The sequence below is a fragment of the Gavialis gangeticus genome, unplaced genomic scaffold (assembly GCF_001723915.1).
Source record: "Gavialis gangeticus isolate Ggan-Ray unplaced genomic scaffold, GavGan_comp1, whole genome shotgun sequence".
In the NCBI taxonomy this organism is placed as follows: domain Eukaryota; kingdom Metazoa; phylum Chordata; order Crocodylia; family Gavialidae; genus Gavialis; species Gavialis gangeticus.
Window position 1 is genome coordinate 35,969,268 of NW_017729008.1, and position 17,814 is coordinate 35,987,081.

Consider the following 17,814-nt stretch of genomic DNA (forward strand, 5'->3'; position numbering starts at 1 on the left):
CTCTGGATTTTACAACATGTCTCATCCTTGGGCAGTGGCGGACGAGCAAGAGGGTGGGAAGGGGCCACGGCCCACAGGCACTGGCCTGTGGTGGGGGGGGGGGGCCAGCCGGGCCCTTCTGAGTTCTCATCATGCAACATCACTTTAAGTATTGCTATGAGAAGGACGGGGTGGGAGGGTGCAAATGCAAGCATCGGCCCCCAGGCACCGGAGACCCCTGGTACATCACTGTCCTCGGATTGTGTATTTCTCTTGGTCCATTAGTGTAACTCCTACTGGCATGATGGTACATGTGTGCTCCAACTGGAAGAGAGGACAATGACTTTTATTTAGCTCATCAGATGTACCCACAGTCCCAATCCATGCTCAGATACAGAGTTGGTCCAGTTCAGCCATCACATGTTCATGTGTTGTATGTGGCCGCAACACTATGCAATTGGGCAGGATGCAATGGCATCTTCTCGCTTTCTGTAATGGGACGCTGATTTGTGTTCCTAATATACCTATTCCACCTGCGGCGCAGCAGGGAAGGACGGAGCTGTGTGTATCGAAGGGCCCTGCTACACATTCAAATTAAAGCTGGGTAGGAAACCAGCTATAAAGTTTCTACGCACTAGCTTTGTAGCTAGTTGGCTCTTTATACAACTGGACAGTCACTTCTATGGCGCAATAATTACTTTGCACATGTAGCTGGTTTAACGTCTTGCATGATTAACCAGTTAATTGTATAATATCTGAAATGTGGAGCAGGGGCCTAACAGACATGAATAAGAATAGAAACGACATATCAGGTCCTGAAGTGAGAAGTAGCAATGAATTTCAAGAATGAGGCACAAGCCTGAGCCCAAAGTTCAGACCCAGCACATATAAGAAACTTTAAATATTTATTTAGCGTATGCAGTATCGGCATATTACTTCAGCCATCACCAGTATGAAGAGCCTGAAGGCCACCAGGTAGCACTGAAAATAGACTTGAGCCAACAAGATGGGATATGGTTTGGCTCATCCACAGAGGCATTCATTGTCATTACAAAGACCCCAATAGTATCGGTTTGAGGCATAGTGACCCATCCAATTAAAAAATGGTGGAGAAATGCCCAAAAATGACGTGGCCAGTTACATCCTGGTTGACTGACTGAAGGGCCAGAGATGATGAGGTGATTGATTGGTACTTGTGCTGACCTTTCTTTGTGCCATCGCGTAAGTAAGGAAAAGCTAAAGGATTTTGAAAGCATGGACCGTATTGGGCATCTTGAAGGAGCTGAGCTATTGGTGGGTGGAATATGTCCCAGTGCACTGGCAGCATAGGATTATCATGGAGTCAGGCTAGTAAATTTACTTCAGCAATTTGTGCTGCGGAGATGAGGAGGAGCAATGTTACTGAAGACTGGTACCCATGGGAGTGGAGCGGGGTGCAATGTGCCCGACACAAGATGCACTGTAGCATGTGTAGCATTGTAGTATTAAGCAACCCTTAAAAAGAAGAGGTGGCTCATGTCTAGGAGAGAGTGCAGCAAGCACAGTCAAAGCTCCAGCAGCATTAATTTGTCTTTCCCAAAGAACAGTAGACCTGAAGGGCTCTGTCCTCTTCTAGCCCAGGCATCTAATCCTGGGCTTACAGTAAAGCCACTGTTCTTGTGCTTTGCCAGACCAAGGTCTCTCTTAACATGCAGAGTCACAGACAAATCCCTAGGGACAGCTCTGAAGAGCTATTACCCCCTCTGCTTCCTTGCCCTCCTCTTGGTCTCCAAAAACACCCAGGCTCTGATTACTTCCACTGGCAGACTCTGTACGCTAAGCAAGCAGCATTTCTCTACGCAGCGGGGGAGCAGGCTGTGAAGCACACTGCCGAGGTCAGCAGTAAGGCGAGCGAGCGCTGTGTATTCTCAGTTCAAAGAGGTGGGTGGACAAATTTTGGAAAGTGTGAGTCGGGGTAGAGATGCTGAACTCGAGTCCTGGGGTTAGCACGATAAAAATTCCAGTCAATTTTGTATTTGAAAAAGCAGCAATAAAGACAGGTGTTCATCATGGACGCTCTACCTGGCCTTTGCATCTCCTGATGCAAAAGGGCTGGTCTGCCTCACAAAGATAACAGGCATTCACTCGGTGACATCAAATGAATGGCTTTAGTGTGCACAGCGGACCCAGCTCCCCAGTACAGCTTATCAAATCTCATAGATTTTTTCACCCCTTTTCTGATGACCCTATTGAACTCCACAGGGACAGAATTCAGCAAAAATGAAATGGGTTTATTTTAATATTACTGTAGACATTAGGGCTGTGCGAAATTTCACCGTGTGTTTCCTTTCGAAGCTGCTTCAATGCATTTCAAGCTCGAATGAAACGAAAAGCATCGATACAGCTTGAAAAGTTTCAAAAGTTTCAAAACGTTTTGAGTTTCGAAGCAGCCCGGAGGTGGGAGGCAGCGGAGAGCCAGGGCTCCCTTCTGAGAGTCTCCGCAGCCCCACGTAGCTCAGCCCCGCGGCGAGCACAGGCCTGGCCGGACACAGAGGGTAGGCGGGGGTGCTCGGTGGCAGCACGAGGCAAGGCCAGGGAGGTGGCGGGGAGGAGGGAAAGGTTGGGGAGGCAGCAGGGAGAGAGGGAGGGTCATGGTGGCAGTGCACCACCTCTGCCTGCCACTGGGCCCCAACAAAAGCCAGCAGGGAGGGGAAGGGGGGACAATGGGAAAGAGACAGGGTCACAGTGGTGGCACGCTGCCACCGCCCTGCCAACAGGCAGGAGGAAGGGAGGGAAGTGGGGAGAGGCGGCAGGCAGACGTGGGCCGGGAAGACCCAGAAGAGGGGTGAGGGGGGAGCAGCACCGGACCCAAAGCAGGAGAGAGGGGCGGAAGTGGGGTAATGGCCCCGGACCTGAAGCTGGGGGACAAGGGAAACAGGGCCAGACCCGCCGCGCCAGGGGTGGGGCCTCTGTCCCCCTCCATCCTCACCATCTTTCCTGATGAGCAACTTGCTAGTTATTTTATAATTATCAGAAAATCTATAAATCTACCCCAGAGTGCTTCTCAGGAAGTAGATTCATATATTTGAGCATCCTTATAGATACATATGAGCATGTAAATCAGGGGCGGGCAATTATTTCGGGTGGAGGGCCACTTACTGAGTTTTGGGAAGCCATCAAGGGCTGCAGGACAGGCAGCCAGGGGCAGATAACTATTCATTTTCTAAATGTTTTAGGGGCTCCGTGGGCCAGATAGAATGGCCTGGCGGGCCGCATCCGGCTCGTGGCCTGCATTTTGCCCACCCCTGGTGTAAATAAATATGTATTTGTGTGTGTCAGAGTGAGAGCGAGAATGGATATGAACGTGTGGGCATGGGTGGCAGGAAGGTGCATTTATTTTCTTAGAAATCACTCTGGCATAGATTTAAAGACGTGTGGATAAATTGTTAAATACATTTAGCAACTCTGAGGCTCAGGATGGAGTGGAGTTCTCTAGAAAGAATTAAGGTGTATGTGTATGTGCGGGTACATACATGTATTTAGGTATGCATATGTATGTATGCGTGTGTGAAAATGTAAAATAAATCTCAAAAAGTTGCTGCGAGGTAAATTCATGTTGGTAAAATGCAGCAAGCTCCTCAGATGAAATTGCAAAGCATAATTCTTATTGCAGACGAATTAAAATTTCCGAGTTCAGACTGAGCTGAGTTCCAAAGCCGAGCACCACTGCCGTCCTGGGGTAAGTGCACATGGGAGATGCCTTTGGTGGTATTAAGGTAGGGTGGGACTCAAATTTGAAACTTAGAGTATAATCCCTATCCCGGCTTCTCTCTCGTCAGTCAGCCCTGACGTCCCTGTTCAGACCCAGGCCTGATCATTATTGTTTTCTCAGAATTGCTAAATATCTTTAGGAAGCAGACTCGTTAGTGATAACCTCTGCGTGCCACATGCCAATGTGTTTCGCTTTTGCGAGCTACTGACTTCTCTGCTCCTTAAAACGAGTTCTTGCCGGGTTTTAGCTCTGTGGTCACAGCCAGGTCTCGCACAAGGGAAAAATATTCATTGCAGAACTAAAAATAGTAGAGATATCACAGCAGTTCACATTTGTTCTTCCTAGCATCTACACTATTGGCAATGGATTTGTGAGCTTCCAGACTGAGTCTTCACAGGACGGACCAGAGTTGCAGAGGGGTGTAGAGAAGGGCTGAATTTAAATTGTAGGTCGGATCCTCAGCTGATATAAGGCACTGTCTGGGTTTACACCAACTGGTGATTTCTGGTTTAATGGAGCTAATGAGTGTAAGAAGAGGACTGTGATTCTAATATAGAAACAATCAAGCAAGTGATTGACCTATAATATTAACAGAAACACCTGGGGATGGGAAAGCCTGAAAAGGTTCTGGGAGTTAGCTGAAATAAGCAATCCAGGAGTTCAGTGTCCATCAGCGTAAAGAAAATCCTTTCCTCCCAGGAGAGGACATATACAGTACAGATGCTGTCAGCCTCATAGAAAGGTTATCAGGCTCTGGGATGTTCTATAGCAACAGTCCCCAGGCTTTTTCCGCAGGGACCCCACACCCAATCTGGCCTCCCGATCTCTCTAGAACAAGCTTTCATTCTGATTTTGTATCGTTTCCTCCTTCTCGCGCAGCAGCTTAGCACTTCTGGAGTTAACCACAACTCAGAAATACAGCCAGCAAGGTGGAAACACAGAATGATCAGAAAAGTAACAGGTGAGCCGATGCTTTTGCACCTCAGGAAAAAAAGACTAGATTCAAGCTTTCAGCCAAAGACCAAGAGATATTTTTATATTAGGGGAAGCAAGACATCCAAGTCCAGTTGCCATCCTGGATGCTCGATCCACCATGCACAGAATGAATTTAAACTTAAAACAAAAGGGACGTGCATGCAAGAAAGAGTGGTCCAAAGTGCATCTGTGAAACCTTACTGATGACAGTGGAATTTCGCTAGAATAAAATATTACTATCCATGCATGCATTTGTATGCATGGCTAGTTTTTACACACAGAAACACGCATCCAGGCTTTAAATGTAGGATCACAGGCAGCGTTCCCTCTAAGCAGTGTGGCTCATGCCACGCACGCCACGTGGCTTAGAGGGAACGCTGATCACAGGCTATTTTTTTTTCTATGAGGCCCACATTTCTTTCAGTGCATAGGGTGGACAACGATCATTCAGGGAGCAGATATTAAGCATTGCTTCTTATTGCTCAACATGTTGTCCTCCCCCCCAAAAAGCTTATTTACTGCACGCTAAGCACACACACACACATATATACATATACATATGAGTGTGTGTGTGTGTGCGCACGTGCGTGCGTGCTTGCATTTGAGTTACCAAAAGTTAAGCATTCTGAATCCCTAAGACAAATACTGTCTTGGCTTCACTTCACTGACATCAATGAAGCAGTACAAGAATAAGCCACAAGCAGAATATGTCTCCCTCTCCCTGCGTGAAAGATTTTTGGTCAGAAGGCCCGAAACCAGCTTCCATTAAAGCAACTGGAAAGCCTCCAACTGAGTTAAGCATTAGTGAAAGAGTCTTAAATCCCCATCTGATCTAATTTACACCAGTGTCAGAGAGATTGCAATCAATATTGTATTTAGCTCCAACCCATTGATGGCTCTGAGGAGGAAAGGTTGAAGTATTATGAATTAAAAAATCTCTCAAGCTTAATATCAGCAAGGGATGATTATTTCTTTTGATTTGTCAGCCTAATTGAAAACAGCTTTATAGTTAGCAGATGATTAATTAGGAGCCAACAAGATCTCCATTTGCATCTCAGTAATTGTCCACTCCATTTTATTTCAACATCTAGGCTGGTTGTTTAAAGTAGTCAGCAAGAAAGCAGAAAGGTGATTCACAGCAGACTGTAAAATGGGTGCCATTTGTTTTGGGTTTTCTTTTGCAATTTTTTTCCCCCTACACATTTTGTCAACAAATCAAAAAGGGAAAAATATGCAAAGTTACAAAATGGTCTGTGTATGTGTATACACCATATACAGTCTATCCTCATCTGTGCTAGACCTATTTTGGCTACATTCATTCAGAGACAGGGGGCAGAGCAGATAAAACAAAGATAAAATAAGAAGCCAAAATCTTATCTGGCTCAGTTTGGATTCATCTTGTAAGGTAACAGGAACCAAGGACCCGATCCCAAAGCCCCCTTACATGAGAAATCGTGATTCACATGAACAATCCCATTGTGATAAATAGAGCCAAGTCGTTATTGCCCCATTTAATCGTGTACCCAGAAGGCAGCATGTATAACTGCACTACCAGATCAAAATGGTTGTATTTTATATTTGCTTTGCCCTGGAGTAAATGATTATGTGCATTTCAGAACAGGGTGGAATGGAGCCCAGTGGGCCTAATTCTGACTTGCTTCACGGAGATGTAAATCTTACTCGGCATTCATCCCAGCAAATGCATTGGAAGCACAATTAAGAATGACCCGAGGGTGTGAATACTAGCTGGGAAGTTGCAGGTCAGATGAATTCAGTGGTTGCAGTGCATACATCTGCTGCGGCAAACCTCATTCACGTGCACGTTTTCTTTTGGGGGGGTTTCTGTGAACTTTATTTTGGTGTAATGCTTCCACGAAGTCCACGTGCATGCCTCTGTGTTGCCAGCCTGTATTCTCATGAGTCCCATGATGTTGGGAGGTCCTTGAAAAGGCCTAGCTCTTGGAACTGAGCATTCCCTCTCTAATGTCAAAAGTAAGTCTCCAGCCTCGGTGCTGGTGAGGCAAAGCCCAAAATGCAAACCGCAAAGACCGAAAACACCACAAAGCCAATAAAAAGAACTCAACATTTATTATCTTTTCTCATAAAGGTTGCCGTTTTCAAACAAAGCGCGTGGTTTTAGGATGGTCAGGGCCAACCTTCCTCATGCTTGCTATGCTATCCTTTGCGTGCCGTTACAGCCCTCCTTCTGCAGGGAGATCCACCCATTTCTTGGAGGCATGGGGCTCTGCACAGGTAATGCTTGCTCCGGCCTCTGGATGTGCAGCGTCTCGAAGGTTATCGCTATACAGGGAGCTGGGCTAAAGCAGCAATTGCTAGCGCAAAACATAAGGGAAGCCTGTTACCGCACAAGATTCCTCTAAGGTGTTGGGGCCTATAGGCCGAGGGACTTAGGCATCCAATTGTTGTCTGTGCCTTGAAAAGCACCTCCCTAAATGGCTAATGTTATCATGGTTACCTTGGTTATCCTAGGAGATTAAACCTAAGATCTCCAAAGACAGAAACATAAGCTTCTACAGTGGCAGTGGTGGCACTGGCAGCAGCCGGGTCCTGGCACCAGCCCACCGAGGACCCACGCTGGGTTATACCAGCCCTCCGCTAAACAAATCATTGTCAACCACAGGTGTAAGGTAAAAGAGATCTTCCCCTGGTGAAGATCTGTTTGCGGCCCATGTGCCCTGGCTGTCCAGGGACGTGTAACACAACTGAACGGCGGGTTACTCTAACATGCGTGTCATTTATTTAATGGCCACAACCCTCGCATTGGCTGGAGGCGTGAGTGGGAAGAGACAGGATATCGCCCATGCCCACAGCAGCTATTGAAAAACAATCATTGAAATGAAAAAGGAAAAGAATTCCCCTCCCCATCCACAGCACAAAACACCTTAAGTCAACAGAATTTAATCTAGTTTATTCTCAAAAAAAGGAGGAAAAAATATGAAAACAAAACAAAAAAAAAAAGCAGGTCTTATCACTAGCAGTAAATAAATTTGTACAACCATTCAGTCTGTATAATAGGATGAAATAAATCTACATCTTTCTTATTTTGGTGCTTTGAATTATACATACAAACAACAATTACAGGAACTTGTTCACAATGCATATAGGCCTGGAGAATGGCTATCTGAAAACCCTCGTTGGCATATCCGTATGTTAACACTGATTGCCCTGAAAACCATTAGTACTTCCTACGTAAAAAGGCCAGCTGCTTTGAATGAATGATCTGCCTACAGTTTTATTTAGTTAGTTAGTTAGTTAGTTAATGCATCCAACATTTGGAGCCAGCCACCGACAGAAGATGAGGCTAGCAGTTTTTGTCCATTTGCTCATTAGACCCAATTCTTCTTGGTCCGTTACTTTAAAATGTCCTCCCCGTCCTCTTTTTAACATTTTTTTGTCTCTTGGAGTCCTTCATGCCCTTCTTTACAGCTACCCAGATGCAATAAAGTCTTCCTCAAATGTACAGTATTTCTTACAATATAAGTTATATGCAATGTTCAGCATTTTTTTTCACAGCACTAGAAACCCTGTTCAGTAGGGAATGTGAGTCTGAATGGCTTATTCACAAATGGGATCCAGATTCAGTGGTTAAGAATACATAGACACCATAGTGAGCTCCTTTAAAAAGTGGCAAGCATCACCTTTTTTATTTTCTTTTTTTTGTTTGTTTTTGTGGGTTTTTTTGTTTTTCTTTTTTTGCTTTTACGCCTTCAAATCACCCTTTTTTTCTCTTCTGTTTTGTTTTTTTTTGCGGGGGAGGGGGGCGGGGGGGCTTCCGAATCGATAAACCGCGTGCCTGCAAAAATGCAAGTATATAAAGTAAATCTCATTTTGAGACCTTAAGCATTTAGCAGGGAAGTGTCTCTCTAACCCATGGCAGTGACCATACTGGAAGGATGGTGAGGTCCGAAAGAGAGGCTGGATGGCGGATGCATCGGTGTCGGTGTTGTCAGCATGTGGCTAGAGTGACTGAAAGGTGAAATGTGGCTGATGGAAGACATGTGTCTCGAGAGGGCGGCGGGATTGAAGGAGCTGCTCTTGGGGAAGTCTTCAAGGTTGTCGTGGACCTTTTTGCACTTTTTGGATTTGCTAGACATTTTTCGGTTTCGGGTCTGAATTCCTTCCTTCTTCATAGTCAGGGGTCTGTTAATCTAAACAAAAACCAATTATTTTTTTTTTGCTTCCGTCCCGTCTCCCCAGATTACCGCGGCCGGGACTCACCGACACAGCACCAGCCCTTGGAAATGACTCGTGAAATTCCAAACCCGAGCAAGGCTTTTGGAGGGGACAAAACAAGCAAACAAACAAACGGAGCTGGTAGGGTTTCATGCTTGCAAAGAGCGATTTAGTAGCTTAGAGTAACCAAAAGGTTTCAGTTACCCTGTTCCAGTACACTCGGTAATTGGAGTGCGGTTGTGAAACAAGCTGGTCCCTATCACCACGCAAGATTCCTTCAAGAAACTGTCTCGCCCCCAGAGGCCTCTTGATAAAGCAAAATCTTAAATCAATAAAGCTAATGGCCCAAGACATGGTGAAATTTCAATCTCGTCTCCAAAGGACCTCAAAAACATTCTTGCCACTAAGACAAGAGCAGGGCAAATTTGGCAAAACAATGTGCTGCGCTCTACTCTTTCTTTTTTAAGCTCTTACTATGAATTGGCCTGGATGTGGGCTCTTCCTTGTTGGGCTGATTTTTCTGGGGCCACTTGCACCATGTGAATTTTGCTGTAGGGAAGCAAATTGCAAATTCACTTTTGTATGGCTGCATTCGTATTGCATTTCCGGCTCAAAGATTTGCACCAGAATTCATGTATCCGATCAGGGAGAAGAAACAGTGGCAGGTTGACTTAACTCACTTCAAACAGCAATGTTATATATTTACTGAATAATGACTAAAACTCATTCCTGGTCAGAGTTCAAGCATCATGCATACATGTCAGCTAAGTGCCACAAAGGTCTTAAAGCCCAGGTTTTAAAAGCGTTTAGCTGTCTAATTCCCATAAATACCTGTACAAATCTAGACTTCAGATCTTAAATGGGACTGAAGTGACATGCAGAACCTGTGCTGCCCTCTCTGCACAGCGGAAAATATCAGCCATACCAAATTTAATCCATCCACACAGCTTATCAAAAGGCCCCCGATACTAATCAATCCCTTTCTTTAATAACAAATTTGAGGAAATCACACCCCGCATGTGGGAAAGAGGCTATGTAGGCCTGATAAATCGTCCACTGTGAGCTGTGCTTTCTATGGCAATACACAGTGGTGTGATTATACTGGTCCCACAGTGTCTTGAATAAATTCTTTCATTCACATGTTTCTAAATCAGTGGGGAAAATTCACGCCATTGTTTCAGCCTGCAGCAAAGCTCACCTCTCTCACTTTCAAGTTATTGCTTCACTGTAGTGTATGAATCACTAAGGAATTTCTTTTCGCAATCCCCCAATGAATAAGGTAGGGCGAATATTTTCTCCATCTCAGTGATAAGAAACCAAAGCAGCAAGAGAGTATTAAGTGACTTGGCCCAGATCAAAGAGGAAGCCAGTGGCAGAGTTAGAAAAAAGAATTTAGGTTTTGCTGTCTCGGGCCAGTATCTTTAACCACAAGATCCTCTCTCTTCTCACCTTCATTTTGGTGCATTGGAGCCTTTCACTTTCAGGTCACTGGCTCTAATGCAACCCGAAGTGGGTGTACTTGATTTTTTTAACCATCTGATGGTCTATTTTGAATGAATCAAAGATGTCCCTCCAGTTCTTAGTGAAGCAGAATTCACATAATTACTGGCAGCCTCATTAGCAGGCTAAACTGCAAAGGCTGGGACAGATTGAGCACGGTGTAAACTGCCTGCTCAGTCTTAAGGACAATTAAGCATGAAGGGCATTCGCGTTGTGGCCTGAGTGGCTTGAACCGCTGCCCATCCAGCCCATCATCTCAGTTCTGCATCTACCACAGTCACAGAAACACATGGCCCCGCTCCTCCCAAGAGAGCAGGACTACAGCTGGCATGCACGCATGCAGAAGATCACATGCGGTAGGATAGCAAGTGCCATGAACATGTGTTCTCAGCAACACAGCAGGAGGAGATATCTGTATGATCACAGCAGTATGACAGAAAGAATTTTTGCTTTCTGCTGACTTGAAAGTATAGATGCAGCGTAATTGAAAGGTCACCATCACAATCGAATCCACGGGCTTTCCTGTTTCCACTGCACATAACTATGAGGCCTGGAGGGAAGGCCTTTTCAATGAAAACACTTACAAGAAGAACGATAAACACATGCTAAGTAATAAATTAAACAAGCCAAACACACATATATGAAAAGCATTAATTTCAGATGGATCCAATTAATTATGGGCAGTCCAGCAAGGAAATGTGTTCTTTATTTGATCGTATGCAAAATACCGAGGCTTCTACTCTTGGGACCCACAGCTCTGATGCAGCAGAGCTTCTGACTTTTGCAAAATAAAAGCCCACAGTTTTACCTCTTGAAATGAATAGCAACTGAACTGTGTGAGCCCAATCCTTTGCCAGGCTGAGTGCCTCCTGTGAGATCCTGAACACCCACAACTAGCACTGCAGTCAAGCAAACCTCATGTCTATGGAGTATTGCTTCCGAGGTCAATGCGTGAAGATCACCCCCAAATGCCTCTGACACAACAGATTGACTACACGGGATAGTCTCACATAGTCTCATAGCCTACATAGGACAGCCTGATCTTGCACCAGCTGAAGACAAAGGATTTTTTGCCATTGGTCCCAGTGGTGGTCTGTCATTGCTAACAGATTTATCCGTTAGACAGGCCATTATAATGCTTAATTACTGGTAATCTTCAGGATTTCCTGTACCCTAGAAAGCAGGTTGGGATCCTACTGAATAAGGGTTAATCTATAAATGTGAAAAACTAGTCATCCTTAATAGTATTGCTAATGGAGCCTGGTCCTGTTGATGTCAATGGCAGCTTTGCTAGTGACTTCAACAGAAAAAGGAAAAGGCCCCCCACCCAAAGCTATTATCATTCCGCTACTAATTCTCTGCTTACCATTGGGTTTGCTTTACCTGTAGGGATCTACTGACGCCTTAAAGAAAGCATGACCAGAAGGGAACATCCTTGATATCACTCCCTTTGCAACATTAAATGGGACCTATCCTGCCAAGGTGGAAATTGTATCAATGGGAGCTTTGCCTACAGGTGTGGGAACCAAAAGTCTCTAGCAAGAAAAAGCCCTGAATCAAAAGTGCTGAACTGAATAGAAAGACAAAAATGAGGAGGAGGGGGAATGAAAAGGCAATGACTGATGCAAAATGGACTTCATATATTTGATCTATTGTATTCAGGGATTATTAATTACGGACCCTTGTCCTAAGCAATACTGAATGTTTCTTTTCAGGGGTTGGGGGGCCTTAAATTCACCTTTCTGGACATATCTATCACTTCCTTAAGCTGGGCTTTATCTAATGAGATCCAGTGTTCCTGTAACAAGGCAGACTAGGTACTATAGAAATACATGGTGGCAGATATTTATCCCATGTAAACTGCTGCAGTTCCATCAACTTGGGTGGAACGATAGTGATTTACACCCCTGAGGTTTTCCTGTAAATCTCTTCCCCTCCAAAGGGAAGCGTGTCTACCTGCAGTATTCAAGCCCCCTCTATACCAGTGCATTGATCAAAGGACTCATCTGGCACCATTCACCAAGTGAGTTAGCACAACCTTATTAACCGTGCCTCCCGGACGGATAGCAAATGAGGGGGCCGCAGCTTGAAGGCAACTCAACAAAATGTATGATGCTTGACAGAGGATGGTGGAAATCTCTCACCACACTTGACGCTACCTTTTAACTCTCTGTTCCTCCATACGTCTATACCTGCTGTCACAACACCTTTCTCTCCCTTGAATTTTCTAATCTCTCCAATCTTTGGAGTTCATCGCCGCCTTTGTAGACAAGGACTCTAATGCTACGCGGGTGAGAGACCGACAGAAATAAACAGCACCCTGACTCTCTCTTAGTCAAGTCTCTTTAAATCAATCAGCAAGTGATGTTTTCGAGGGTAAAGCAATGCTTTGGTGAATTGGCTCACAGGCACCCCCCACTCTCCCAGCATAGCAGCCACTTAGTGTCATCTACAGTGGGAAAAAGAGGTTCTTATTAATTTAAGGCCAGATTCTTATACCCTTTCTTACACTGAATCATTTCATACTTCACTAGTTATCCCACTTAAGTCAATGGATTCACTTGTAACTAAGATATTACTTGACTGAAGTGATGGTGTCAGAAACCGAACTCCACTATAGTCTCTATGAGTGGTGGTGTTATCAGCTGAAGGCGCATTCGGGCAACGTGAAAGGGGTTTCCTATCTGCTTGGCACGGGACACCTGGCACACGGCATAAAATTCACAGCTGGATCTGAGCTGCCCAAAAACTGGGATCCGGGTTTTATACTCAGACCCATCTCTATACACAACTTCCTGGTGAAAAGGTAAGAGGCAGATGAGCCTCAAAAAGACAAGTTGGGATACAGACCCAGATGCTCAGAAACTCTGCCAAATGTCTTGCGTCTGTGCTACCGAACTGAAAGCTCTGCAAGGGCAAGTTCTCTTCTGAAATCCCTCATCCTCCTGGCTGCCTCTTGGACTGGAAATATCAAAGAAAGGCCCTTTCCTATGATACGTCAGAGGTTCCCCTGTCAGGGTATAATCCCACTCCCCTTGGAGGCAACGCAGCATTTTCCTTGATGTCACTGGGACGAGAATAGGGCTGTTAACTGATCACGTAGGAACCACAGAGCATAGACAGGTGTGAAAACTGAAAGTGGTGGGGAAGTTAACCAAACTTTTTTTTTTCAAGCAAGATGCCTGTCACAGCATAGGCAACGACTCTGGTTCAATACATATACTATATATATATGTATATATATAACCTGTTTGTTCATCCTTAAAAAAGGAGCCAGCTTGAAAGATTAAATGGAAAGGATGAAAATGAAGATCAGACTGATAGCCTTGGCTAAACCCATGTAACCCCAGCAAGCTTTGATGGGTTTGTGTGGGTGTACATGAGGGCAAAATGTAGCCCAATATTTCTAAACGAAACATCAAGCAAACGACCACTAAAAAAAAAAAAAAACCTGACATCAAAGCAAAGAAATTGAAAGTCTTTTCCTTCTTCTGACATTATAATTATTCTAATGCTATGTATGGAATGAAAGTAACAGTGGGAGCCTTAAGACTCCTTTATTATTCTTCAGTATAACTCTTTTCAGCTCCCTTTAGCTCTTTCCTTAGGGCACCTATCCTTGGTTCATGGGAGCTGTCTTTGCATGGAGCTATTAGATTAAATCTACCAGGCATTTCATTTCATTTCTCTTTCCCTTCCACAAACGAGGCTTTATACAATTAACATTACAGATTTTACAGGCTCCCTAGTCCACTAACTAAATCATGTTCTCTTCAGTTTAGGAATCACTTGTGTCATGTAGGGCAAAAAAATCAAGAGAGCGAGAGAAATAAATAACCATCTGGGGGCTGAAGCAGTGAGGAAAGAGGTGAAGGAACAAGCAAGATCTAAATCATGCCTGGCAGGTCTTGGGTTTTTTCCAAAGTTCTTGTTTGCTTGAGACACTGGACTAGGCATACAAAGCATATCAGTTTGCAACCCAACATGTTGTGTTTTCCAGTGCGCAGGGTCCAATAAGAGGCGGATATAATCTCTCTCCGCTGATAAACTCCTCCTTTCTTGGCTGGCGCATGGTGAAGCTCTAACGTTACCAATGGACGGTCCTGTTTTAGAGCACTCCAAACCAGGCCTGTTACATCAATTGTACTTTAATTTGATTTGGAGGGGATCTGATTCCTTATCCCAGCAAATGGCCTGACCCCAAGAGGTCTCCCCAGGAGACCAAAGGGTTATTCAGATGCTCTCAGGATTGGGGCCCATTTAATCAGGGAGGATGTTTCAACGCGTGCAATCGCAACGCAAAGCACCATCCAAGTGGTACTGTTCGACTTACATTGTGCAGCTTGTAGTAGAGCCCACAGGCATTGCAGACGGGGTCGCCGTTGGCGTTTCTCCTCCACAGAGTAGTAGTGGTGGTCTGACAGTTTGCACAGGATGTGCCTGCTCTTCTCGCTGCAGACTAAAGCAGGGTTGGAGAGAAAAGCATCCGGATTAAAATGATGCAATCAGCCAAATCCCGAGGCAGAGAACACTGACCGCCCCAAACTGACGCACAGCAATAAATGACTCCAGAAATTAGCTTGTGAGAACAAAAGAATAATCCTGAAAATCCCCACGGTGCCTTAATGCCAAACTCTATAGGAGCTGAGCCAGGTGCCCAAGGGCATCCAAAGGTAGGTGCTCAGACTCACGCAGGGCTCAAGCAAATTGGCAGCGCCTTTCAGAGGGGACAAGGATCACTCTCAAATAATGTCATGCCATTCCCTCTTCTTCCAGATGCTCAGGGCCTGATTCTGACTTTGCATCCTAAACCAACAAGCAAAGGACTCAATGGAAAGATAAGCACTGACTTCAGGACATGTTGGATTAGACTTTATTGGATATGCCAAGTGTGGCCTCCACTGGGGGTGTTGAAAATGGAAAGACTGGAGATTCAGACCCACTCCTGTAGCTGTAGGTACCTTGAAGCTCATGGATCTACCAATGTCAGGGCTGCACATACTATTGCCAGCCAAAGCGACAGCACCTGACATTGTGATCACATCATTTAAACCAAACTTGTAGGCACAGCTGAGTATGATTTACAGCCTTGAATTCAAAATGTGGAATTTTATGTCAAACCACGTAGCAAAGGGCACTCGCAGAGCCTTCCTTGTTCCCTGTGTGAATCTACCCAGACATCTAGCAACTTCCCGACACGGTGCATTCCTAGCAAGGTTTGTAATGAACAGCCAACGCTTAACCCCACTCCAATCCTCCCATACAGAAAATATAACATCCCTAAACTTTACTGTGGATGGGGTCTCAAATCAGACCTTTTAATGCCGCACAATTCAGTCCGCCCTTCGTGAACACTAAATAGAACCTGAGCTCTGTTTCCACGCCTCTTTATTGGCTTCCATTGGGTCGCGTATATGCTAAAAATTAAGCATGTGCTTAAGTAATTTGCTGATTTGCCAAGGGTAATTCTTGGCACCTTGAAGAACAGAGTCTAATTCCCTTTGTGCTCCAAACCACCCCATGACAACCTGCTTTAGCTGTATACTGAGGCACACACCATGTGAAAACACCACCGAGTCTTTAGACACAGTACAGCAAACCCAAACTACAAACATAAATGTAAGGGGCACTGTCAGCATTAGCATTATGCTGCCTGGCTTTTGTTAGGGCCACTCACAACATTAAAAGTAATTAACTCTTGGGAAAGGGAATGGGGCTGGTTTTGTTCATACAGATCAGGGGTTTGATTCTTTAGCCCAGAGAAAATCTACCCCATGCCTGCATTAACCTGCTGGGAAATCTCTCTATGATCTGATGCAGAGATCTGGTGCAGTGGGAGTGTATCTGGGCTGCAGGGATTAGGCTCTAGCTATGTAGGCCCAATAGGCAAGGTGTGCAGCAATACAGGAATCATTTTAGCCTTGCTTGTGTTTTAATGGCAAAAGACATTCAAAAAGCCTGAGGCGGGATCAGTCTAAGTTACACGGTTTTCTGTAAGCAGAACAGTTTAGATCGGTAGCGAACACAACACCCATTTGCCCTTTGGTGGGGGGTGGGCAAATCTTAGACCGGGCCGGGCCATTTTTAAATCAGTCTGTGTGCACCGAACTTCTGTTCTGTCACAGGGGCAGACCAGTTTCCAATCACTTACACCAATAAAAGTGCAGTGTCTGTACCCTGCCTACGTGTGTGTCTGTAGCTGAAAACAGGGAAAAACCCAGGGATTTTGAAAGGCCTGATTCTGTTCATGATCAGGATCCAATTTAGAGACCTGATCTCAAGCACTGGAAAGACTCTAAGTTACTTCAGCAGGCTGTAGATTGGGCCCAGATGACGTGAAAAATAATTGCAAATGTCGTATTTTCTACCTACTTGAGGCCACCCAAAAAAAAAAAATGCAAGTCAAGGCAGGTGACAAAAGTCAGTCAGCCAGTGATTATGGGCAAGAGAGATATTATCTTATTGTTATATATTGTTTCACTGCTCCCAGGGGGTGTTCTAGGATAGCAAGCATGCAACAACCCACTGCGCGCAGCTAACTTTTAAAACCTGGCCACTCTTCTTAGCCCATCACACATGATTTTCCAGTGCAAAATATCCACTGCCAGCACTATATTCAGATTTAAAGGATTATGGTCTGTAAATGCATGCTTGCTAGGAAGAGGGAAAAGATGTGTGTGTGTGCGTGTGTGTGTGTGTGTACTACTCACACCTTGATCCTAATCTTGCAAACTTAGCCCTGGAAACACTTTCGGCCCATGTGCAACACCAAGTATGTGAGTAATGTCCTTGAAATCAACAGGACCAGACATGTGCTTATAGTTAAGCATGTGCATAAGTATTTACAGGATCTAGGTCCGCAATTGGGCTGAGAGCAGCTTCTGCATATTCAGCTCTCACGGACTCCCATGGACCCTCCAGGAACAGAACAGCAACAGGAGCAAGACTTTCAATGGGAGTTTTTGTTCTGAACAGACAGGAAGGATCAGGCCTGTGGGGATTTCTGAAAACCAGTGATATTTGACTCAGCCCACACAAAAGGAAATGTCTCCTTTGGAGACATTTGGAGGGTTGGTGCAATCTGTGGCTGCCGTTCACAGTAACTCCATACATGACGCATGTAGTTGAAAGGCCAGAAAAAGAAAAGAGAAGGCTTGCATAAGTAGCACTTTTTAAAAACCAACGAAACAGCCAAACTGCCCCTTCAGAAGAATCAATCACTAAATTCGCCATACGACCTAAAACCTTCTCCCCTCATTGGAGTTTGCATGTGATTCTCAGGCCAGGTCGTCTCAGAGCACATAGGCACAGAAGAGGATACGATCCTTTGGTCAAGGACTGTATCTTTCATGATATGCCTTCCTGTACCGACGACTCCATCGTTGCTCAGGAAACAATGCATAATTACACTGCTC

General features: G+C 44.9%; 1 protein-coding gene across 5 annotated transcripts in view; it reads right to left on the reverse strand.

Annotated features, from left to right (window-relative positions):
- Positions 1-6,799: 6,799 nt before the first annotated feature.
- Positions 6,800-17,814, reverse strand: part of GATA3 (GATA binding protein 3) — a 41,806-nt gene continuing 30,791 nt past the window's right edge. For 4 of the 5 annotated variants that reach the window (XM_019509594.1, XM_019509592.1, XM_019509593.1 and 1 more), the window contains exons 4-5: positions 14,733-14,858; positions 6,800-8,874 (exon numbers count right to left, since the gene is read on the reverse strand). In XM_019509594.1, the coding sequence (XP_019365139.1) occupies positions 8,590-8,874; positions 14,733-14,858 (411 nt within the window). In that variant the 3' untranslated portion in view covers positions 6,800-8,589. The remainder of the gene's footprint in view (positions 8,875-14,732; positions 14,859-17,814) is intronic. The other variant, XM_019509595.1, reaches the window with a different exon arrangement.